At 47.4% G+C, this 24,746-nt stretch overlaps 1 protein-coding gene across 7 annotated transcripts in view; it reads left to right on the top strand.

Annotated features, from left to right (window-relative positions):
• Positions 1–7,033, top strand: part of LOC126983032 (homeobox protein homothorax-like) — a 289,790-nt gene extending 282,757 nt beyond the window's left edge. For 6 of the 7 annotated variants that reach the window (XM_050835464.1, XM_050835459.1, XM_050835463.1 and 3 more), the window contains one exon: positions 4,423–7,033. In XM_050835464.1, the coding sequence (XP_050691421.1) occupies positions 4,423–4,895 (473 nt within the window). In that variant the 3' untranslated portion in view covers positions 4,896–7,033. The remainder of the gene's footprint in view (positions 1–4,422) is intronic. The other variant, XR_007735485.1, reaches the window with a different exon arrangement.
• Positions 7,034–24,746: the final 17,713 nt, after the last annotated feature.

Raw genomic sequence — 24,746 nt, 5'->3', positions numbered from 1 at the left:
CGCTCCCAGACGAGGCCGGATAATCACGCCGAACAAGGGTGTCCTTCACGCCGGGACACGAGGGCCGCTGATAAACACACGACCATGGACTTTAAACTGTTGTGGGAGGTCTTGACGGATTCGCTCTTGGAACCCCACGCCGCCCACCACGACCTCCTCCTCCTCCTCCTCCTCCTCCTCCTCCTTTTGCTCCTTCCCCTTCCTCCTCCTCCTCCTCCCACTCGTTCTCGTGGTGGTCTGGGCTACATCTGTCGTCGGTTCCGGGCGTGTCGGGGCCGCGGGCTGACGGAGACACACACCACCTGGTCGGGCCACACCGCCAGTCACATGGGGGTCACGCTGCGGGTCGCGGGTACAAGGCGCGAGGTTATTGTAGTGTGTCAGGCCGCCGCTCACCCCCGCCTCGACGCTAGATAAATCAGAGCCTGGCACGGGAAGAGGGCGGACGCGAGGGAGAGAAAGACACACACACACTAACGCACAGAATGAGACATAGACCCCGGCGCTGAGATGTTAACTGCGCCTTTCATACTGTCCTCCGCCTTGTTGCATGTGTCGCCCTGGTCTCTCCGGTCTGTCTTTCTGTCTGTCTGTTTGTCTGTCTGCGGCAATCTGACTTCACTGCTAACGGCGAGGAGATTTGTGGAGCTGCTTCCCTGTATAGCCGAAGTGACGCCGTTGGTTGGTTGGTCGCTTAGTTCTTCTTGTCGCCGCCGAGCACTTCGAGGCCACAAGAAACAAGACGCCGAACTTATGCGACCGTCGGCGATAAAACGTAACAGTAACACAGACGAAGGAAAGCGAAGATAGTAAAAATGGAGAAGGGAAGAAAGGAAAGAGAGAAAGAAGTGGAGAGAAAATACTGAAGTGGATATAAGAGAGGATAAGATAGTAGGGGAAAAGAAACACGGACAAGGAAAAACGAAAGAAAATCAACCTGGAGGGAAAAAAAAGGAAAATAGAGAAAAAAGGAAATGAGAGAGGGAAGGTAAAGAGAGAACAATGAAATAGAGATACTTTAAAGTTGAATGAAGAAGTAGAGGAGGAAGGACAAGATGAAAAAAAGAGAGAAAGAGGAGAAAAAAGAAAGCAAGGATGAAAAATGCCGAATGAAGAAGGAGAGCAGAGAAGCAGAGGAATAAAGAAGGAGGAGGGAGACGAAGAAACACCAATAAAAAGCAACACACAAGAACAGATAATAACAGAAAAAAAAAGAAATAAAAAAAAACAAAGAAAATGACAGCAACACACCGGAAGAAGAAAAAACATACGCAACACAAAATAAAGAGAAAGAGAAAAAGAAAGAAAGATTGAGTCACCGGAAGAACACAAGCACATCAAAGAGAGAGAAAGAGAGTTAAAGAGAAAGAGAGAAAGAGAGTAAGAGAGTCGCCGTCAAGACTATAAAGAACAAATGGAGTGTCAGGCGGAGAACAGAAGGAAAAAGTGCCAATCCCCCATCGCAGCGGCGCCGAGTGTTATGGCTCGTTTGATGAGTGTGTCAGTTCGAGTGTGCAATTGCCAGGCTGTTACATGTCATTTTTATGGCTACTCAGAGACGGGGAACGACTGACTGGCTGACTGGCTGACTGGGACGAGGAGGAGGAGGAGGAGGACTGGGGATCGAGGGGGAAAGGAAGGAAGGAAGGAAGAGAAGGAGGGATGGAAGAGACAGGGAGAGAAGGAGGAGGATGGGGACTGGGGATCGAGAGAGAAAGGAAGGAAGGAAAAGAAGGAGGTATGGAAGAGAAAGGAAGGAGGAGGAGGAAGGTAGGGACTTCAGATTGACGAGAAAGGAAGGAAGGAAGGAAGTATGGATGGATGAATGAATGAATGAAAGGAAGGAAGGAAGGATGGAAGGAAGGAAGGAAGGAAGGAAGAGAGTGAGGAAGAAAGGGAAGAGTGGGATAGAAGGAGGAAAAAGGAAAGGAAAGGGAAGGAAAGAAAGAAGGAAGAGAGGGAGGGATGGAAGAAATGGTCGGGATAGGAAGGGAAGACAGAAGGGAAGGGAAGGAGTGAGAAGGAGAGAGGACGAGCTGGGATAGGGAAAGGAAGGAGGGAATAAGGAAGATAGGACGAGTAAGGTAGAAAGATGACGTTTTTAGGAGATGAAGGAAGGAAAAATAAGGAGGAATAAATGGTGACAGTCAAACGTTAATGGGTTACAAAAAATACTAAAAACTGGTTCCATTTTTTCTTTATTTGTCATTTTTGTTAACCTGATTTTTCTTTCTTCGTTTTTAATATATTTTCTTACTCTCCTCCTCCTGTCTTACTCTTTTTCTCTTTTCTTCTTCTTTAAATTCCCTTCTCACCTTATTTTTTCTTTTTCCATCTTCAGTTCCTTTTCTTATTCTCCTTCTCCTGTCTTACTCTTTTTCTCTTTTCTTCTTTCTTCATTTTCTTTTCCTTCCCTCCGCATCCTCAGCATTTTTCTCATATTTTCAGTTTTCTTCCATCCTCTCCTCCTCCTCCTCCTCCTTCTCCTCCTCCTTCTTCTCCTGGTCTGAGGGGTCTGCGAGGGGAGTTTACGAGCCCGTTAACTGAACCCAAATGATGGCGGTGTCCCCAACGCCCACAGAGAGGGGAGGAGAGGGGAAGAAGAGGAGAAGGAGGGGAGGAGGGGAAGGGGAGCAGGAAAGATATAAAAGGAAGGGGGAAGGAAAAGAAGGGGAAAAAAGGTCTGTGAGGGATGGAGAGGGAGAAAGAAGTGGTGCTGAGAGAGAGAGAGAGAGAGAGAGAGAGAGAGAGAGAGAGAGAGAGAGAGAGAGAGAGAGAGAGAGAGAGAGAGAGAATGAGTGTTTGCTTCAGCGAGAGGAGGAGGAGGAGGAGAGTATTTGTAGGAGGGTTAAGTGATTGCCGTGTGTGTGTGTGTGTGTGTGTGTGTGTGTGTGTGTGTGTGTGTGCAGTGATTGTGGAGTGGAAAAAAGGAATGAAGTGACAATCAGATTATTACCGAATGTGAATAATGGGAGTAAGAAGAGAAAGAGAGAGAGAGAGAGAGAGAGAGAGAGAGAGAGAGAAGCATCAGTGAGTTGAGGATTGAAGAGGTGGATGAGAACTTAAGGATGAGGATGAGAGTTGGATGAGGACCTTAAGCTGTTGTGTGAGAGACTTGACGGAGTAGGAGTAAAAAGGAAGGAGTGAGAGAGCGAGGCAATGAGAGAGAGAGAGAGAGAGAGAGAGAGAGAGAGAGAGAGAGAGAGAGAGAGATGAATCAGATATATGGGAGAAGCGAGGGAGAAAAAAAAGGAGATGGAGTAGGAAAAAAAGTAGAAAGGAGTGAGGAAGAAATAAAGAAATGAGAGGGTTTTAGGAAGAGGAAAGAAGGAAAGGGAAGGAAGGGAATGGAAGGGGTCAGAAAAGGATGAAGGAAGAATTTAAAGGAAAAGAAAAAAAGAAAGAAAGGAAGAAACGGAGTAAAGAATTTGAAGGAGAAGAGAAGAAGAAAGAAAAGAAGAAACAGAGTGAATAGGGAAGATTGAAAGGAAGAAATTGATTGGATGGGAGAGAAGAATAAGAAAGTAAAGATGGAATGGGAGTGACAGAAAAGAGAGTTGTAAGCGAAACAGAAGTAGGGAAGAAAGGGATAAACGAGAGGAACATTAAAAGGAAGAGGAATGTGAAAGAGAGGTGAGGAAGAGAGGAAAGAATGAGAACGACAAAGAAAAGTTAGAGAAAGAAAAGTGAGGAAGGAAGAAAGAAATAGGGACATGAAAAAAAGAAAATGAAAGAGAAATAGGTGAGAAAAAAAGGGAAAAAAAGGAGAATCAAGTAAAAATGGAAGGGAAAGGAAAGGAAGAGTTAAAACAGAAGAGGAAGAAGAGAAGTGAGAAAAACGAAAAAAAAAACAGGGAGGGAGGAACAAACAAAAGGGAAAAGGGAAAGAAAGGGAAAGCGAGAGGAGGTGTGAGGGAGGGAAAATTAGTAACATTGGGTAAATAACTCGGGTGTGAGGGAGAGGAGGAGGAGGAGGAGGAGGAGGGAGGAGGAGGAGGTGTGGCGCCTCATAAATTACTGGGCCTCATAAATTAGCGCGCCCGTCCTGCTCGTAAATTGTTGTACTTGCCGACCAGGTGACAAAATGGAGAGTGCAGCGAATAACTCATCTCCACACCGTGCTTGTGCGTGTGTGTGCGTGCGTCCGTGTGTGTGTGTGTGTGTGTGTGTGTGTGTGTGTGTGTGTGTGTGTGATGGAGTGTGATGTTTGTCCTTCTGTGGCAGTGGAAACGAGAGACAAAGAGAGAGAGAGAGAGAGAGAGAGAGAGAGAGAGAGAGAGAGAGAGAGAGAGACTGCCCGCTGATCGACATATATGTATTCAGTTGCAATATGTAAGATGTAAAAAACAAATAAAGAAAAAAAAAGAGAGAGAATGACACAGTGATACGTCTAATCTTCATACCTGTCTCTCTCTTTCACAGGTGAGTGTTGGGAGAAGATGAAAGGGGTTCTGTCTTCTCTTCCCCCCGGTAAGTACCCGCTGCACTGGTCTCCCTTCCTCCCTCCCCTCCCCCTCACTCTCCCTTCCTCTTATCCCCCACCCTCCATTCTTCCCTCCCGTCCCCCTCCTACAGACCGCCTCCCCCCCTCCACCTCCACCGCCGTTTGCATCAAAATTTATGTAATATTCCAGATTCGGGCAGGAGTCATTGGGTTGTCTCATTATTTCTCAGCAGCAGCAGCGGTGGTGGTGGTGGTGGTGAGGCAGGCAGGAAGGAAGGACGGAGGCAGGGTGAGGCAGGCTTCGGTCTGGTTGGTGTACATATTGTCGCCACAACAAACACATGATTTCTATTTATACTGTTACTGTGCCTTGGTGGTGGTGGAGGTGGTGGTGGTGGTGTGGCATTTGGAGGTGATGGTGGTGGTGACAGAGGAGGCCGAACAGGTTTGAGTCGGCGTGTTTGTTATCGCAAGTGTTTATTTTAGCCCGGCGCGTGTTGTCTTGGGTGTTTACTACGTGTGGACTTGTTTATTGAGATGTCGGATCACGTGTGGGGCTCGCCGGGCCTTCCTTAGCGGGGCGGAGAGGTGTCTGCGGGTTCGTTGTAGCGAGTCTGAGTCACCGCTGCGGCCGAGTTTGTCATTTTCCTCTCCTGTGCGTGTGTGTCCGCGCCGCGCCTCCTCTGCGGTGGAATGACAAATGCCGGTCATTATCCTGTCTGCTGTGACACACTCCGACACAGCAGTATAAGTCGCCCTCGTACCCCGCCGGACAAACTGCATCCTGTGTGTTGCTGGCAGGAGACACTCACTCCACGGGCGGGTGATGGAGCGCCCGCCACGCCGCTGCCTTGTGCATAATTTTAGCCTAATTCAGCTCGGGCATAGTGTGTGCCATCTGACGGAGGCGCGCTGGTGGCGGCCGCGCGTCAGCCCCAGCACGTCCGCCGCCCCCGATGACGGATGCCCGCGGGGGGACGAGTGCCGCTGATGCATGCCGCGCGTCCACTTTTGTGAGGCGTCGCGGCGAGGGAAGGATGGCCTACATCGCCTCGTGACCGCGGGCGGGGGTGTGATGTCCCCGTCGCGGCCAGGCGGGCGGGGGACGGCTACGGAGACTGGCGAGGCACTTGTCTCTCCTGTCTCCCCGGCCGCTGCGTGGGACTGCGCCGCGTGATTAAGATTCGAGGGTCTCCGCCGCGAGTGTCCCGTGAGTGTTTGCGGCAGGCGGCGGTGGAGGAGGGGAAGGAGGAGGAGGAGGAGCGACAACAGGGGAGGTAAGGGTCCTTCTGAGGGCAGGGCGGCCGTGTATGACAAGTGTAGTGTATACAGCCGCGGGAGGGGCGGGAAGCCAGGCTCGGTGTAAGGAAATCGGCTCAGAGTTCGCATAAATAAACACGCGGGAGGTTAGGAAAAACCCTGCGGTCGACGCCATCTTCGCTGTTTGTTTACCTTCTGCACGTTGGTAAAGAAAACGGGAATTGAGGTGCCAGCCGCCTCAGCGCGCCGCCACCCACTTTTGTCGAGGCTCCTCTTTTTTTACGCAATTTATGGCCCGCGGGAGTGTATGTCGGCCACCTTGAGCCTCCATTAGGCGTAAATAGGGGCGAGAGTGAGTCAGGAATTGGCGGGAGTTGGCCCCAGCGTGAAGACAAGGCGAGGGAAAGGGGAAACTAGTGTTGATAAAGGAGATCGCGGCCAGGACACCACAATTAGGGACTGAAAATGCACTGTCTTCATCTCGTAGTTCATCTTGAGGTGTATTGGCTAGGAAGTCAACGGTATGGGCGGCTCGCTTGAAGAGAACCAGAAAGGACAAGAAAACGACACCGCAGAGAGGTTGTCGAAGGATTACAGGCTTCAAATATTGCTTTATCATCGTGTTGTCAGCTAGAAAATCAACGTTATGGCCGGGTCGTTAGTGGAGGGCCAGATGGGACGAGAAGGGGACACCACAGATGGAATGTCGAAGGTTTACCGGCGTTAGGTGTTGGTGCTCTGAAGTCGACGTTATGGCTAGGACGTTCTTATGTTCTTATGTTCTTATGTTTGAAGAAGACCAAAAGAACGTTACGGAGAGATTGTCAATGGTTTACTGGCTTCAGGTGGTGGTGGATCGTCGTGCCGTTAGCTAGGAAGTCGAGGTTATGGCTAGGTCGTTGAAAGAGGACCAAAAAGAACAAGAAAAGGTCGTCCCGGAAGGTTGTCGATGGTTTACTGGCTTCAGGTGGTGGTGGATCGTCGTGCCGTTAGCTAGGAAGTCGAGGTTATGGCTAGGTCGTTTAAAGAGGACCAAAAAGAACAAGAAAAGGTCGTCACGGAAGGTTGTCAATGGTCTACCGGCTTCAGGTGGTGGCGGATCGTCGTTTATTAGCTAGGAAGTCAGCGCCGTGTCTGGGTCGTTGGCGGGTCATCAGGCAGCGAGGGGAGCCGCGTGCTAACAACCCAAAAGAGGGGACACCGCTAATTGCCGTCAAATTAGGCACTTGAGCGTTTTTAATGAATTAATTGGACTTCATTAAGGTGGGTGCTTATTACTGCGAGTTAGGGCAATGTTTATGTTCTCGCTCTTGGGCAGGTAGAGGCGAAGGCTGATGATTCTCTCTCTCTCTCTCTCTCTCTCTCAGCTGCTCTCTGTTTTCCACACACCCACGCCCCGCCACACAGTAAGCCTCAAGGGGTGTTTCTGTCTCTCATTCCCTCTCTCTCCCTCTCAGCACTAGTACATCTCCTCTCCGATAAGTTTTGTTGAGATTGAATAAGCTACCGAATATAAGCAATGGAGGGAGGAGGAGGTAGATGCAGGCGACGACGGTGAAGGTAAAGGTGAGAAATAATTAAAGTCCACTTACCTGTACCTGAGTCAGAAAGAAAAGACGAGAAACTAAAAAAATACGAACGAGAAAGGAAGATAAAAGGAGAGAGAGAGAGAGAGAGAGAGAGAGAGAGAGAGAGAGAGAGAGAGAGAGAGAGAGAGAGAGAGAGAGAGAGAGCAAAAAGGTGATCTTAAAATAGTTGTAACAATAAAATTCACAAAACTAACAAAAAAAATGAAGTTGGGGTGACTAAAAACTTTAAAGAGAGGAATAACTGATAAAAATAGATCAAGAGAGAGAGAGAGAGAGAGAGAGAGAGATAGAGAGAGTTAGGGGTGGTTAGCCATACGAAGAAAGAGGGAAGGGGAAGAAAGATGGATGACTTGAGGGAAAGAGAGAGGGAGAGAAAGAGAGAGAGAGAGAGGGATGGAGGGAGGGAGAGAGGTGTGAACAGACCCTCCCAGCGCCTCCCGTTACACTTCTGTCTTAAGTTTTTGTGTCGTGAAGGATCTGTTGATGGGACGGGCAGAGAGAGAGAGAGAGAGAGAGAGAGAGAGAGAGAGAGAGAGAGAGAGAGAGAGAGAGAGAGATTAGTATGGGAAAAAAAGGAAGTCTCTGGTGTTGATAGAGTAATGTGAAAGAGTTAAAGGAGGAGAGGAAAGAAGGAAAGAAGAGAAAGGAAAATAATTGTTCGTGTGAAAAGAGTGAAGAAGAATTTAGGAAAGAGTTAAAGGAAGCGAAGTTAAGAAAAAAAAGAAAAGAAAATATTTGGTTGTGAGAAAAGAGTGTGAAGAAAAATTTAGGAAAGAGTAGATAGAAAGATAAAAATAAAGACAACAAATAACCAGTGAAGAAAATCAAAGGAGGAGGTGAAGGAGAGAAGATAATAAAGGAGAAGAAGAGGAAAGGAAAGAAGGTATAGAAGAAAAACTAGAAGAAAAGAAAGCAAATAAATGAAGAAAAAAAACAAGCAGGATGATGACTAACAGTACTTGTGTGTGTGTGTGTGTGTGTGTGTGTGTGTGTGTGTGTGTGTGTGTGTGTGTGTGTGTGTGTGAGAGAGAGAGAGTGCTTGTAATATACCACTAAAAAATATGCAATATAAAAAATATAAATAAGTGTTGATTCTCATACATACAAATTTCCACGTCAGGCGTTAGGTACTTAAAGAGTGGTCGACACCTGCCATTAACACCTGGCCCCATTTACACCTGGCCCGACGCAACACCTTGAGTCATAAAAGGTAATAAAATAGAAACAATATGAAAATGACAAAAAAAAAAACTCCCACAGAAAATACGCGAAACTTGAGAGTGGACTACTAATTGCCGGAGAGAGAGAGAGAGAGAGAAACGAGATATGGTGTGTATGTGACTGTGTGTGTGTGTGTGTGTGTGTGTGTCTGGGGATGATGGAAGGAGCAGGATGAGGGTCGCCTAAGTGGTGTGCTCATTAGATCTGTCAATTACTCTCTCTCTCTCTCTCTCTCTCTCTCTCTCTCTCTCTCGATCTCGGCACAGGCCCCGTCGATGGCACTCCAGGGGGAAGGTAAAGAAAGGAAGGGAAGTAGGAAGGGAAGGAGGGAGGATGAAGGAACGAGAGAATGAGAGAAAGAAAGGTATCGAGGAAAAAAATGAATCGAAGGAGGGAGGTAGAGAGGAGAGAAAGTAAGAAGGAAAAGGAGGAGGGAGGTAGAGTAGAGGGGAAGATAGAAGGGACAGGAAAGGGAAGATAAAGTAGAGAGGGAGATGGAAGGAACGGTAGAGGGAGGTAGAGAGAGGAAGGGAAGACGAAAGAAACGAAACGAAGGAGGAAGATAGAGAGGAGAAAAAGACAGAAGGAAAAGGAGGAGGGAGGTAGAGTCGAGGGGGAGATAGAAGGGACAGGAAAGGGAAGGTAGAGAGGAAGATGGAAGGAACGGGAGTGGGAGATAGAGAGAGGAAGTGAAGACGAAGGAAAGGGAAAGAAGGAGGAAGAAAGATTTGAGTAAGGGAGAGAAATGAAAAGAAAGGATAAGATACAAAAAAAGGGAAAAATAATTAGAAGATAAGAGAGAAGGAAATGGAATGATAATAGACGAAAGAGATAGAAGGAGTGAAGGAAGTAGGAAGAGAGGAACGAGGAAGCACAAAAAGGATGATTGAAAGAAAGGAGAAAGATGATAGAGATAGATAAAGAGAATGACATGTTCTAAGGCGAAGCAAGGAAGGAGGAAAATTAATAATGAATGAGTGAATGAAGAAAAGAAGATAAAAAAAGAGAATAGACGGAAAGAAAGAAAGAAAGCGACATGCAAACAATCCACAACAATCTCTATTTTCCTTTCATTTCTTTAGTTTGCTTATTTTAATGTGTGAGTTGTTTTGTTTCATCTCTCTCTCTCTCTCTCTCTCTCTCTCTCTCTCACCCAGCAGCACACCAGTAACCAGCTCTCCCCCCTTTTACCTCCCTCCTCCCTCCCCTCCTCCCCCCTTCCTCCCCTCCCCCCTCGACCCCCGATGACCGCTGAGAGGTGTGGGCGGAGGCTGCTAATGACGTTGGTGTTTACCTTGCCCGCCCTCACGCCTTTTTACAAGTAGGCGTGTTCTCTCTCTCTCTCTCTCTCTCTCCTCCTGACCCTGTTATCCCAGAGAGAGAGAGAGACATCAACTGCTGCTGCCGTGCCCTGAGCCCTGCAGCCCTGTCCCTGGAGGCCCCACAGCGCCCGGCACCCCCGGGCCCTCGAGTGCCACGGGGAGCCACAACACGCTGGTTCAGGGCCGTGCCACCACCAGGGATGAATAGTACCCTCTTCCTAGTCCTCCTTCTCTTCCTCCTCTTTGTGTGTGCGTGGTGTTGTGGTGTTTCCCTGCGAGGTGGTGAGGGTGTTGAGGCTGTGTGGGTGGTGATGCTGGTGGTGGTGACGCCCCGTGGTGGCCTCCTGCTGTTTGTTGTGGGGCCGGGGACGCCGAGGCACTGGACCCACGCCAACCACCAGCTGCCCTAGACACAAGGGAGGGCTGTCTGCGCCGCGTCTCTCCCTCACGTTCCGCCGCCGCCGTCCGCACCCGTAACGCACCTTATAAACTCACCTGCGGCCATCACTGTCCCGCTGATTGACTGCCGACATTCGACCTTCAAAGGGAGACTCGCATTAATTATTCCATTTCACGGCGTCGCTGTTTCCCGCGCGGCGATAATTCTCGGGTTGTTTATTATAATGTTTGTTGTGGCGGCGGCGGCAGCGGCGGCGGTGGTGGTGGTGGTGGTGCATCCCTTCCCTTCAAACCGTGCATGGGTGAGAGGCGTGAGTGGCGTCCCTGGCTGCCTCCCCCTCGCCTCTCTTAGACATCATCATTATAAGTGTCATGCTCCTCAGACCCCTACAAAGAGGCGCCTTATGCTTCAAGAAGGGCCGGGCAGGGAGGACGCGCTTATCTCTCACACACGTTGACGGATAAGGCGAACAGTAATAGTGATAAAAAGAGCCATTGAGCCGCGAGCCGCGTCAGCCACTTCTGCCGAGGAAGTGGACATCACCAACACTTGTGGCGTGCTTAAGGGGGCTTCCTGGGGCACGGGGCACGGGTCGGGGCACGGGTCAGGGCACTTGGGCCACACCAGTAGGCAATGAGGGCCCTGTACCAGCCTGAGGGCCCGCCGAGGACCCGCTGAAGGGAGTCCCAGGCTGGCGATGACGTGGTGGAGCGCTGCGTCCTGGGTCCTCACACTTGAATGCCACGAGGACGATCTTCCGCGGCGGGTTTCAGGTGTCGAGTGAGGACGACACACGACTCGACCCCTCCAGCTAGGCCCCGCCCCCCCCACCCCCTCCGTCGAGTGGTGGTGGCTGTGGTAGGCTTGGTGGTGGTGGTTGCGGTGGTGGTGGGCGCCGTGTGGGTGTCCCCCCTGCCGCCGCCACCCACGATGGGGAGGCGGCGGCGGCGGTGTTTGTGCAGGTGCCGGCGGCGTCGAGGTGGCACGGTGCGGCACCAGCATCAACACCAGAGCCGCCCGTCATCGCGCCGCCGCCCCCTGACGTCACTCACACCCGCGGCGGAGGTGATTTAATTCCCCGTGTCGAGGCGGCGCCGTTATCAGACTCCGTATTGAAACCTCGTAATTTTAGACGCTGCGCCGCCGCCCGCGTCTCCTCGTCCGCCGCGGGGTAAACATTGTTTGTTTTGTTTACGTTTTTTAATGGAGTGGTAATGAGGACCTGATGATTTTAGTGTTTGGCCCACCCCGCCTTCTCGTCACCCGCCCCGCCCCGCCCCGCCCCCCGCCCCATTGAGAAAGGTGCGGTGATTAAGCTTTGCCCGCCACCCCCCCGGCTCGGTGTCAGCGCATGTCAGCACGTCAGCAAGGTGTCGCGAGCGTCAGGGAACAAGGAGGAACCGACGACAGGGGCAGCGTCATCCCGCGTCCGTCAGCCGTCAGCCGCGGTGGGGCGAGGACAGCGGCCTGATAAAGTGATTCCTTCATTCCGTCCGTCCGTCTGTCCATCACACGCCATCACGGCCGGCGGGGCAGCGGCGGCCTCGATGACATGTTCCTCCCGGCTGCTGAGCGCCAACAAACATGAAACAAACGGCGTGAAAACAACACACGGAGAAAGAAAGAAAGGAAGGGAGAGGGGGAGGGAGGGAGGCCGAGCACGGGTGAGAGAGGGAAGGAAAGAAAGAGCGGGAGATAGGGGGGCGGCGGCGGAGAAGGGGGTAGGGGGAGGCAAGGAAGGAGAGAAAGAAAAAAAACATGACGTCTGGCTAATGAGAAGCGAAAGTGAGAAAGAGGGCAGGAGGCGACGACACTCGGCACATCAACACAAACTTATGCGAATGCCGACGAGGAGACTGAGAGCAGAGGAGGAGGAAGAGGAGGAGAAAAAAAAAAGAAGAGGAAAAGAAAGAACATGAGGGGGAGGAGAGGTAGTAGTAGTAGTAGTAGTAGTAGTAGTAGTAGTAGTAGTAGTAGTAAGAACAGGAAAGGAATAGGAAGGAAAACAACAGCGAGGAAACAACAGAAGCGGTACAAATAATGGGTTTTCCTGACGGCGGCGGCGGCGGATGTGGCGGCGGCGAGGGTGGTCTCCGGCTCTCACGCCCTGGACCTTCCCGTCGCGGCGCACAACGAGGCGGCTGACAGGTATATTTGTCCTGGCCGTGTCCTCCATCAAGAGACGCCTTTTGAGCGGCGGCGGGAGTGCGGGAACCGAACCCAGGTGTCGCGTCCATCTATTAGATCTCAAATGAGGTTGAGGGGAGAGAAGAAGAAGAAGAAGCAGCATCCGCGACAGGGAGAGGAGGAGGAGGAGGAGGAGGAAAACGAAGATGAGGAAGAGGAAGTAGAGGAGTATGATAAGGGAAAACGAGGAAGAGGAAGTAGAGAGAGAGGAGGAAAGTTGAAATGTGAAATGAAAAAGAAAAAGAGTAGGCCTAAAAACAGGATAAACATGACGGAGGAAAACGAATAAGAAGAAGAGGAAGTAGAGGAAGAGGAAGAAAGGATAAATATGAAATGGAAAATAGAAAAAAAATAGGCCTAGAAAAAAAGGCGTAAGAAGGGGATTGACGGGCAAGGGAAGGGAAAGAAGGCAGAGTCAGAGAGAGAGAGAGAGAGAGAGAGAGAGAGAGAGAGAGAGAGAGAGAGAGAGAGAGAGAGAGAGAGAGAGAGAGAACAACTCGGTAAAAACAAAACAAAGATAGGAAAGACAAAGAAAAAAAATAAGAAAAAAATAGGAGTTTTGAAGCACGCCCCCCCAAAAAAAAAAGAGTAGAAGAGGCTGAGAAAGACGAGAAGGAAGAGGAGGATGAGGATGAGGAGGAAGAAGAGAGAAAAAGGAGGAAGAAAAGACTTGGAGTATGAGGTAGGTGGTCCTCGAGGGAGCGAAGAGAGAGGGGAGAGACAGAGAGAACGAGAGAGGAGGAGGAGGAGAAGGAGGAGGAGGAGGAGGAGGAGGAGGAGGAGGGGGGTGCATGGCGTTCCTCCTTCCCTTGTGAGACGTTCCGTGAGTCATCGTTCAACACTCAAGCCTGGTTACAGAGGCTGAGCGTGAGGGGCCCCGTTGTCAGCCGTGTCTGTCTGTCAATCAGTCAGCCGCGTCAGTAATCCGGGGCTGCTGCAGGGCGCTGTTTGTACGAGGAAAGATGAGTCGGAGAGCTGGGCGGGCGGCGGAGAGGGGAGATGGAAAAGAGTGAGGGAGCTGAGAGGAGGAAGGAGGAGGAGGAGAAAGGCTGGACTGAGAAAAGGAGAATGGAGGAAAGAGGCTGAGTTGAGAGGAGGAGGAGGAGGAGGAGGAGGAGGAGGAGGAGGAGGAGGAAGAAAGCTGAACTAAGAAGAGGAAGGAGGAGGAAGTAAACTAAAATGAAAGGAGGAAAGAGAGAGAAGGAAGGAGGCTGAGTTGAGAGAAGGAAGAGATGAAGAAGAAAGAAGGAGGATGCTGAGTCGAAAGAGAGAGATGAAGAGGGAGATGATGGGGTGGATGGTAAAGATGAGTCGATGAAGGAGGGAACAGAGTGGAGGAAGAAAGTGTGAATAGGATAGACATGCTTCGAGATAGACAGACAGACAGAGAGAGAGAGGAAGAAAAAAGGAGGATGCTGAATTGAGAGAGAGAGATGAAGAGGGAGATGATGGGGTGGATGGTAAAGATGAGTCGATGAAGGAGGGAACAGAGTGGAGGAAGAGAGTGTGAGTCAGATAGACATGCTTCAAGATAGAGAGACAGACAGACACACAGAGAGAAAGAGACTTCACCCCACCACTAAATCCTCTTATAACACACCCTCAAGAAGCCTTCAGCACCCACGAGGCGCCACAAAACACGCAGCACCAAAATAAGAAAACGTAAACTCTCTCAGCAACCCTCATAACCCAGGCCAAGGCGTCCAGAGCTTCCCCATTTGGCCACCAGAGGGCCTTAAAAACACTGATTGAAACATCTACACCCATACAAGCGCCGTAAACACGCTTGGACACCTTTTAGAACCCACGATCCCGGCCCCTCAAGACCCCAGGGCGCCGCGGCAAGCCTCCCCGTGTGGTCTTAGGTTGCGTGAGTCTTTCCTCCCACCTGTAGCGGGCGGCGGCGGCGGTGGCGGCGAGCGAGCATGTGTTCCCTCCATTAAGGTCAAGACTTATGCCCGGAGCTCCTGATGGACGGGGCCGTAATGATTCCAGCGGGGCGTCGGGGGATCCGCGGCGCCCCTGCGAGGTACTGGGAGGTCCGGGGGTTTGATGGGATGTACTGGTGGACGGTGGAAGTGACTGGAAGTGACTGGGTGATGGGATACTGGTCTAGTGAGTTTTATAGGTACTGGGAGATGCTGGGAGCTCAAGAAGATGGTGAGATGTGCTAGGGAGAGATGATAAGATGGACTGGGTGATGGGATGCTGGGATGCTAAGCTGATAAGATGTACTGGGAGATGCTTGGATGCTGGGAGTAAATAGGAGATGAGATGGGGAGATGCTGGGATGTGGGCGATGCTTGGATGTAGGGAGTAAATGGGAGATGAGATGGGGAGATGCTAAAATTTATATACCATGTGATTTAATGTGCTGGGCGTTACTGGAAGGGTGTTGAGAGGAAGGAATTGATGTAGTGAGGGATGTAGCAAACGAGGTAGAGAATAATGTTGGAAAAGACTACCCGTAAGGCATTTAAGTTGAAGAATAGTAACATTTAAAGACATTTGTATACATTGGACGAATTTCAAAAAGGGGAATTTAGCTCTTTACCTTTTTTTTCTTTCTTTTTTGAAGGAGAACGTGTTGAAGGGGAAAAACCCGGTGACTGCCTTCTACTTCTCTCTCTCTCTCTCTCTCTCTCTCTCTCTCTCTCTCTCTCTCTCTCTCTCTCTCTCTCTCTCTCTTTTCGCGAAAACACAAACCCCGATTTAGATGTTTGTCTCGTCCTCTCGCCTCGCATTTCGTCATTTCTTCCTTCTCCTCCTTTCCTTCTGTCATCGCCTGCTGTCATCTCCTCCTCCTCCTCCTCCTCTTATTTCTCCTCGACCTCCCCTCCCTCGCCTCTTATCCTCTCCTCCCTTCTCCCTTTCATTTTATCTCCCTTCCATTCCATCCTCCCCTCATCGCCCTCCTCCTCCTCCTCCTCCTCTCTCTTTCTCTCCCCTCTTCCCTCACATCACTTTCCATCAACTCACTCCATCATTATCCCAGACTCCGCCATCTCTCGTCTCTCTATTTTTTCATCGCCCTCTTCTTTATATCATCGTTCATTGTCTTCATTCTTTTTTCATTATTATTCTTGTCTAACCTATCCATTGTTTTATGCCTACCTCCCCCCCACCCCTCTTTTGTGCATGCGTGTGTGTGAGGGGGGCGGGGTACGTGTGTGTGTGTGTGTGTGTGTGTGTGTGTGTGTGTGTGTGTGTGTGTGTTGAGATTGTTTTTTTTATTCCCCTCATTCATTTTTCAAAGTATATATTTTTTCCTCTCAATCTTTTATTTTCGTGTGATAAATTGTTTGTTTTGGAAATTTTCTTTTTTTTTTCTTTTTTTTCTTTAGATTTTTTTAGGTGTTTTCTTTTTCCTCGTCGCATTTTTTTTCTCTTATTTTCTTCTATATTTCTCACTACTACTACTACTACTACTACTACTACTACTACTACTTCTACTACTACTACTACCACCATCAACACTTTTCCAACCTCATTCTTGTATTCATTTCTTCATCATCATCATCTTGTAAGTCTTCATAATGTTCTTCTCCTCCTCCTCCTCTTCCTCCTCCTCCTCCTCCTCCGCCTCCGCCTCCTGCTCCCGGGATCATTTGCAGTTAATGCAGAGAAGATATTGTGCCGGGAGAGGGGAAATATATCATGGGAGGTGCTGAGTGCCAGGCATGGAGTGATCATTGGGACCAGCTGACGCTCTCCCTCTCTCTCCCTCTCTCCCTCTCTCTCTCCTTCTCTCTCCCTCTCTCCCTCCTTGCCAGCTTCCCTACTCCACCTCTCTCTCTCTCTCCATCTTCCACTGCCGTTTCTTCTTTCTTCTTCTTATTTCTCTCCTCGGTTCTATTCTCCCCTTTTTCTGTTTCTTTCTTTTTATCTCTCTCTTTCTTCTTCCTCCCTTCTTCCCGGCTCTCTCTCTCTCTCACATTTCATCTCGTCTCCCCTTCTCGACCTATTGCACTCGACATCCTCCTCCTCCTCCTCCTCCTCCTCCTCCTCCTCCTCCTCCTCCTGTTAATGGTCCACACGTCTATTATTCACATTGTTAATAATCTTTTCATTTTATATTATTTTTCTTATACGTCACCATAATGGATTTGTCTGTTTTCATTTTTCACATATATTATTTTTTGTATAATATTTGTTTTTTTCACATTTGTTGACGTCGTTGTTTGGTCCTTACGATGTTTTGTGAGTCTTCATATTATCGGTTTTGTAGTAGTAGTAGTAGTAGTAGTGTTGGTGGTGGTAGTAGTAGTAGTAGTAGTAGTAGTAGTTGTAGCCATAAAACGAAGACCTATCACTGAAGATCTCGCAAACTCATATAACATTATTTAACAGACAAGCAAACAGACTGATTGACAGATGAACAGACAGACACAGACAGGCATAATAGAATAGACAGACTGACAGACAGATATAACTGGGCAGACAGACAGACAGATAGACAGGCAGGCAGGCAGGGATAAGCAGACACATAAACAGACAAACAGACAAACAGAGGCTGGAGGTAAAAAAGAAAAATGAACATAAAAATTTGTGAGAAAAAAAATCACAAAAAGGCGATTTTATTTTTTATTTTTAACTTTATGATGACGTGTGAGGGAAAGCAGCGGTGGTGGTGGTGGTGGTGAGGGTGGTGATGGTGATGGTGGTGATGGTGGTGAGGGTGGTGTTGGTGATGAAAAAAAAAAATTTATTTAAAGGGGAAAAATGGGGATAGAGTATACAAATTAATATTAGAAAAAGCACTTGGCAATATCGTGTAAAGAAATATAGATTAGGATATGAAATAAAAAATGGAGAAAGGAAAAAAACGAAAAAGAGGATAAAAAAAGAAATTGACCTAAAAATAAATAACTCCATAAGAAAAGATGAAATTATTGAGGAAAACAAAATAAGAAAATAGAAAAGTGAAAAATGGAAGCGGAAAAAAATAAATAACGTATGAAATCAGGAAAAAGGAAAAAAAGGAAAAAGGGAAATTAGAAAAGGAAAAATATATGAAAAAACGCGAAATCGTAAAAAAGTAAATTGGAAAAAATGTAAATAGTAGGGGAAAAAAAAAGAGGAAAACCCCGCGTCGTGGTGAAAAGGAAAAGAAGAAAATCATCAAAAATGGGAAATTACAAAAGAAAAAAAAATGTGAATAGCAGAAAACATTAAAAAAAATCGAAATTATAACAAGAAAAAAGGGAAAAAATGAAAAAAGCGAAATTGTCAAAAGAAAAAAGAGGAAAATGTGTGAAAAAAATGAAAAAAGGAAAAAAAAAGATGACAAGTAAAGAAAAAAAATGACAAAACCGAAATTATAAAAAGAAAAAGAAAACATGGAAAAAAATATGTGAAAAAGTAAAGAAAAAGTAAAAAAGGTGAGAAAAAAAGAAGGGAGAGTTCGCGTCGCGGTGAGGAAAAGATGGCGGGCCTGAGGGTGTTGTGGGAGACGCGAGAGGAAAATTTATGTTGTCTTCAGGGGACGCGAGGACAGTCTGTAGGAGTCACCATTTTCGGGAGGGAATATTTTCTTCTCCTCTCTCCACTTCTTTTCTTCTTTCTCTTCTCTCTCTTCTCTTTCGTCTTCTCTTTCCTTCTTTCTCTCTTTACTTCTCCTCTGATGTTATTCTTCTTTCTCTTTCTCTATTTTGCTTCATTATGGTTGCTGGTCTTTTCTCTCTCTCTCTCTCTCTCTCTCTCTCCGTCACACACACACACACACACGCAAGCCTTACTCCCTGCCTCATTTTTCCCATACCCTCATTTTCTCCTTCTCCTTTTCCTTCCTACCTTTCTTCCCTTCCTCTTTTTACCTCCTCCTCATCTTTCCCCTCCTCTTCTTCCTCCCACCCTCTCCGTCTCTTATCTGTCCTCCATCCTCTTCTTTCCTTCCCTTCTTCTCATTCTTCTATCCCTCCCTCTTCCTCACCTCTTTTCCTTATCTTTCCCCTCTGATTTTCCCCTTTTCCCTCCTCTTAACATCTCTTTCTTCCCCCTTCTTCCCTTACCTCTTTTTCCTCTTTTTTCCTCCCATCTTCGTCTTTGTCTACCCTTACCTTCTCCTCCTTCCTCTCCTACCTTCCTCCCCTTCCTCATCTCTCCCCTCTCTTCTTCCCTTTTCATTCCTATCATCTCTCCCCTCCCTCTCCCCTCTACCCTTAACATACTTCCCCTCCTTCTTCCTTCCCTCATCTTCCTATACCCTCTCCTCAACCTCCTCTTCCTCATCCTCGTCGTCGTCCTCGTCCTCCTCACATCCGGGCGCTCCAAGGATTAATGAGGGCATGTTGGGGGGACCTCCGGGAGGGGACGCTGCTGGGGCCCCGCTACTTCACATCTCATTGGGAATCGGCACCGCCTTCATTAGCATATATTGAGGGATGTCACTTGACTAGCGGAGAGGCGAACCATCGATCGGCGGGTCCTCAAATATATCATCCCCTGGAAACTCCTTCACGCCCACCCCGCTGAGAGAGAGAGAGAGAGAGAGAGAGAGAGAGAGAGAGAGAGAGAGAGAGAGAGAGAGAGAGAGAGAGAGAGAGAGAGAGAGAGAGAGAGAGAGAGATCTAAGAAGGACACAGAAAGAGGAATAGAAATAAAAAATTGAAAAAAAAGAGGAAAGAGGAAAGGAAAGCGCTAATGTAGGTTTAGAGAGAGAGAGAGAGAGAGAGAGAGAGAGAGAGAGAGAGAGAGAGAGAGAGAGAGAGAGAGTCGGCATACATTAATATATGCCGACCAGCTAATGAATAAATCGTGAACGAAAAAAAAAAAGAGGAAGGAGATTTAATAAAAAAAAGTATAAAACCGGATTACAGTGAAGGAAAAAAAGAAGAGGGAAGGATAAGATTACGTGAAGAGGAAGAGGAATAGATAATTGACACACACACACACACACACACACACAGACACACACAGAGAGAGAGAGAGAGAGAGAGAGAGAGAGAGAGAGAGAGAGAGAGAGAGAGAGAGAGAGAGAGAGAGAGAGAGAAACAAATCAGTCAGTCAAAGTCGGTATACAGAGGATGCCGACAGTCTCACTCCCCCCCCTTTCCCCCCTCCTCCCCCCCTCTCCCCCCCCCTTTTCTCAATCCCTCCTTAACCTCCTTGTGAATTAATGGTGACAAGTCATCATGATACTCGGACAAGGTTCTTATCTAGAGTTAATTAAAGCCGAGTTCGAGTGTGTGTGTGTGTGTGTGTGTGTGTGTGTACGTCTCCTCAGCGATAACAGCATAGGGGAATTACGTTTCTTTGCGTCTTATTTTTTTATCTTTGCCGCATCTCTCTCTCTCTCTCTCTCTCTCTCTCAATACCTCTATTTCTCTTGGTAAACGTTTTTTCCCCTGTTATCCATTTCTTTCCTCCTTTTTTTTTCTTTTTACTTATATACCAGAGGAGGAGGAAGACTAGGAGGAGGAGGAGGAGGAGAAATAGTATATGGACGAGCAAAGAAATAGGAAAATGGAGAAAGAAAAATGGTAAGGAGTAGATGGGTGGTAGAGGAGACAGAAGAAACAGGAGGAGAAAGATGAACAGGAAAAAAGATAAACAGCATCCAGCCTAGCAAAGAAACAGAAGGAAAAAGAAGGATAAATAAGAAAGGATAAGAACCAAGAAGGGTGATAGTTGAGAGAGGGGAAGGGGAGAAGAGAGAGGGGGGGAAAAGGGCTGCTCACGTCATCTGGAAAACTGGCCCCCCCCCCTCCCTCCCTCCGCACACCCCTCCACCCCGCCTCTCAAAAGCGACGACTTAGAAGACTGGCTGTAAATCACGTGCCAGTCAGGCTTGTGCGGGGCGCTGCTTCGATTCCCCTCGTCGATACAACCAATTTCTGCTGCCTCTGTGTGTTTAGGTTATGGGGGGAGGGGGGAGGGGAGGTATAGGGGGGAGGGTAGTAATAGTAGTGTTAGTTTTGAAGGGGTGAGGTTGTAGGATAGGGTAGTAGGGGGGAGTGTAGCATTAGACCTATTGGTAGTGTTAGTGTTAAGGGTTTGAAGTAGTAATATTGAGGGGGAGAGTAGTAGGGGTTATAGTATTGGTAGTGTTTGTTTTGAAGGGGGTGAGGTTATGGGGGGGTGGGGGAGGGAGGAGTGTTGTATTGGTAGTGTTAGTATTAAGGGTTGAAGTAGTAATATTAAGGGGGAATAAGGGGGAGCGCAGTAATGGTAGTAATAAAAGTAATGATATTGATGGTAGTAAAATGGAAAGAAAACAAAGCATAAAAAAATGAGGAAGAAGAATATTAGAATAAACAAGAAGAAGAGGAAGACGTTGAAGAAGTGTACCAAATATTATACGGAAAAAAAGAAAAGATTATCACAAAGAAGACTCAAAAAGGAAAAATAAAAGGCGAATTTCAGAAACTGGAATATTAGAAGAATGAAAAATAAAATGAAATAGGGAAAACAAAAAGAAGACAATAAAAAAATACACTATACTGAATAATAACAACAATCAGAAGAAGACGAAGAAGAAGAAGAAGAAGAAGAAGAAGAAGATGATGATGGTGAGGATGAAAAGGAAAAGGAAGATGAAATATGAAAAACAAGTAGAAAAAAAAGAAGAAAAACAAAATCAAGAATAGAAGAAGAACCCTTTCGCCTCCTTCTGTCTGGCAAGGTTTCCAAATTGCCTGGGTATTAATAACCAAATTGAAGCTTAATGCAATGCCGCTCATAAATATTAGACCGATCTTCACCACCACCCGAGTTTTATGAGAGAGAGAGAGAGAGAGAGAGGAAAACAGGGCAAAATAATGTCACTATCGATTTCAGAGCGATAAGAACGTAAATTGAAAAGCTCGCACCTTTCACCCTTCTCATTTCTGGAAGGGATTTTTCCCCTTTTTACATCGGACCTATATGGAGGAGGAGGAGGAGGAGGAGGAGGAGGAGGGAGAAGGAAGGAAGAAGGGAGGAAAGGTGATACGGTATGGATTGTTTTTTTTTATTTTTTACTTTACTTTCTTTGACCGTGTTTTTTTCTTTTTTTTTCTGTGTTTTTTCTTCTATTTTCATCTTCGTGTTTTTCTCCTTTTTTTGTGTTTTTTGGCGTTTTTTTTTCATTCTTTAATCATCATTTTTTATCTCTCTCGTTTCTCTCTCTCTCTCTCTCTCTCTCTCTCTCTCTCTCTCTCTCTCTCTCTCTCTCTCTCTCTCTCTCTCCCCCCTTCTTTATCCTCACCCTTGCCTTCTTCATCCTCGCATATCCATTATTATCAATCCTTCAGTAAATCTCTTCCTTGATACATTAAGTCGCATCATTATTCTAGATTCTCCTCCCTCTACATCTTCCTCTCTTTCTCATGTCTCCCTTTCTTCCTCTTTCCCTATCTTCTTTTTCTCTCTCTATGTCACTCTGGCCTGGTTCTTCTGGTTCTTCTTCTCTGTCCATTTTTTTTCTTTTATTTTTTCCTACTTTCGTTTTGTGGATGTCTTTTTTTTTTCTCTGCTTTTATCCTATCTACCTTTCTTTCTCCTTTCTTCCTTTCCTATTCTTCTCTTATTTTTATATCCCTAATCTGTATCTTCATTCCTATCTTCTTCCTCGTCTCTACCATTGTTTTCTTCTGCATTTTTATCTTTTCTATACCCTCTTTTTCCCTTTCTGAGTTTTCCTATCCTTTTCTCCCTCCTCTCCATCTCTTTCTCTCCCTTTCTGTATCTTTTCTCTTTTTCTCATCATTTACTTTCCTTTTCTCTCCCTTACGACCTTCCCTGTTCCTCCCTTCGTCTCTCTACCCTATCCTCTCCTCGCCACCTCATTCTCCTTCCTCTCTTCTCTCCTTCCCTTTCACTCTCTCTCTCCCCCTCCTCCCCCCCCTCCACTTCACCCCTAGTCGCTATCACTACGCCCGTTAATGAATTCTTTTGCCTCGCCGTTTTTCCCGCCGCCGATAAAGATGAACATGTCACTTTTTGATGCCGAGCGCCAAAAAGTCCCCCGGGAAGAAGACGAAAGGGAAAAAATTGGGTGCTAAGGGATGCGGGGAGGCGAGGAAGGGTGGAGGGGGGGGGAGGAGGAGGAGGAGGAAGGAGGTGGAGGAGGTGTGGAAAGGTGCAGAAGAAAAAAAGGGAGAGAAGGGAAAGTGTAAGTGGGTGTAGAGAAAGACAAAAGTAACCGATGTAGTGAGTGTGTTGGAGTTAAGTATAAGTAGACGAGTTACAGGTAGCGATAGGTAATAGGTTAATATGTTAGTTTGGAGAAGGGAAAGTGTAAGTGGGTGTAGAGAAAGACAAAAGGAACCGCTGTAGTGAGTGTGTTGGAGTTAAGTATAAGTAGACGAGTTACAGGTAGCGATAGGTAATAGGTTAATATGTTAGTTTGCGTGTTAGTATAAGTTAAATATAAGTGAATGAGTTACAGGCATAGCGATAGGTAAAAAGCTAGTATGTTAGTTTGTGTGTTAGTATAAGTTAAGTATAAGTGGATGAGTTACAGGTAGCGATAGGTAATAGGTTAGTATGTTAGTTTGTGTGTTAGTATACGGATGTGGATGTTGAAGGGGGGTATGGGTAGAGTGGATGTCCCCGTGTGTGTGTGTGTGTGTGTGTGTGTGCGCGTGTGCGGGTGTTGAAGTTAAGTATAAGTAGATGAGTTACAGGTAGCGATAGGTAGGTTAGTATGTGTGTTAGGTTAGGTTAGGTTAGGTTAGGTAAATGGATGTGGATGGGAAGTGGGTATGGGTAGAGTGGATGTCTCCCCATGTGTGTGTGTGTGTGTGTGTGTGTGTGTGTTGAAGTTAAGTATAAGTAGATGAGTTACAGGTAGCGATAGGTAGGTTAGTATGTGTGTTAGGTTAGGTTAGGTTAGGTAAATAGATGTCGATGTAAAGGGGGTATGGGTGGAGTGGATGTGTCCCCGTGTGTGTGTGTGTGTGTGTGTGTGTGTGTGTGTGTGTGTGTGTATCGGTGTCAAGTGTGGCAGGCGGCTGCTCAAATATTGGCGAAGGTCATTAGGTGTCACGTGATAGGACCGACGGCGGCGAATAATCAGAGAGAGAGAGAGAGAGAGAGAGAGAGAGAGAGAGAGGGAGAGGGAGAGGGAGAGGGAGAGATTGTAAGGGAAAATGAAAAGGCGATTAAGATCAGGATTGAGAGCAGAATGGGAAAACAGAAAAAAAATAATACAATGGGGTAGATATCAAAGCGGGAAACGTGTGTGTGTGTGTGTGTGTGTGTGTGTGTGTGTGTGTGTGTGTGTGTGTGTGTGTGTGTGTGATTGTAGAGAAAAAGATAAAACAGAACAACAACAAAAAAAGCAAACATGAAATCAATAGGCACAGACAGACACTTAGAATGGAAGGATAGGAAGAGAGGAAGAAGGAGGGAAGAAAGATTGGAAGGAAGGAAGTAGGTTGAAGTAAGTAAATGAGTAAGAAAGTAAGTCTGTGAAAGGTGAAGAGAAGATCAGAATGAGGGAAGGAGGGAAGGAGGAGAGATTAGAAGGAAGGAAGAAAGGAGGGAAGGAAGGGAGGGAGGGTTAGTAAATACGTAAGTCTAGAAGGAGGGAAGGAAAAATCAGAAGGAAGGAAGGAAAGGGGACAGGTCAAAATGAAGGAAGGAAGGAAAGGGGACAGGTCAAAATGAAGGAAGGAAGGAAGGGAGAGTGAGTGAAAGATTGGAAGGAACGAAGGTAGGAAGGACAGGTCACAAGAGATGAAGGAAGGAAGGAAGGGAGGAAGAGTGAGTGAAAGATTGGAAGGAACGAAGGTAGGAAGAAGGTCAGAAGGGAAGGAAGGGAGGAAGGGAGAGTGAATAAGTAAATGTGGAAAGAGGGATGGAGGAAGGACAGGTCAGAAGGGAGGAAGGAAGGAAGGGAGGGAGGGTGAATAAGTAAATGTTGAAAGAGGGAGGGAGGAAGGGAAGATCAGAAGGAAGGAAGGAAGGGAGAGAGGCTGAGTAAGTAGGCAAGTAAGTCTCATGTTAGCCGCAGCGAAGCCCGGTAAACAGCGCCAATCAGCTGTCACGTCCATTGTCTCCCGGCGCGCGTTAATCCGGGTTAGCGAGAGTCACCAAGGGTTCGTGACGGGGCGGCGGCCGGCCAGATCCTCTCCTCTTAATCCCCTCTCGCTTTCCTGTCAGCCCCGACGTGCGGCTCCTGTCACCTGTATGTGTGTGTGTGTGTGTGTGTGTGTGTGTGTGTGTGACCAGGTGTTACATCTCAGGTGCTCTCAGGTGTTGTTCATATACCTGTGATGTAAAATAATGGACTTGGTGTAGGTACCCAGGTGTGTGTGTGTGTGTGTGTGTGTGTGTGTGTGTGTGTGTGTGTGTGTGTGTGTGTGTGTGTGTGTGTTTCTGGGCGCTATTGTTTTTCA

This window comes from Eriocheir sinensis, chromosome 52, assembly GCF_024679095.1.
Source record: "Eriocheir sinensis breed Jianghai 21 chromosome 52, ASM2467909v1, whole genome shotgun sequence".
In the NCBI taxonomy this organism is placed as follows: domain Eukaryota; kingdom Metazoa; phylum Arthropoda; class Malacostraca; order Decapoda; family Varunidae; genus Eriocheir; species Eriocheir sinensis.
The sequence above is the reverse complement of the archived record's forward strand: the minus strand, read 5'-3'. Positions and strand labels throughout refer to the sequence as shown.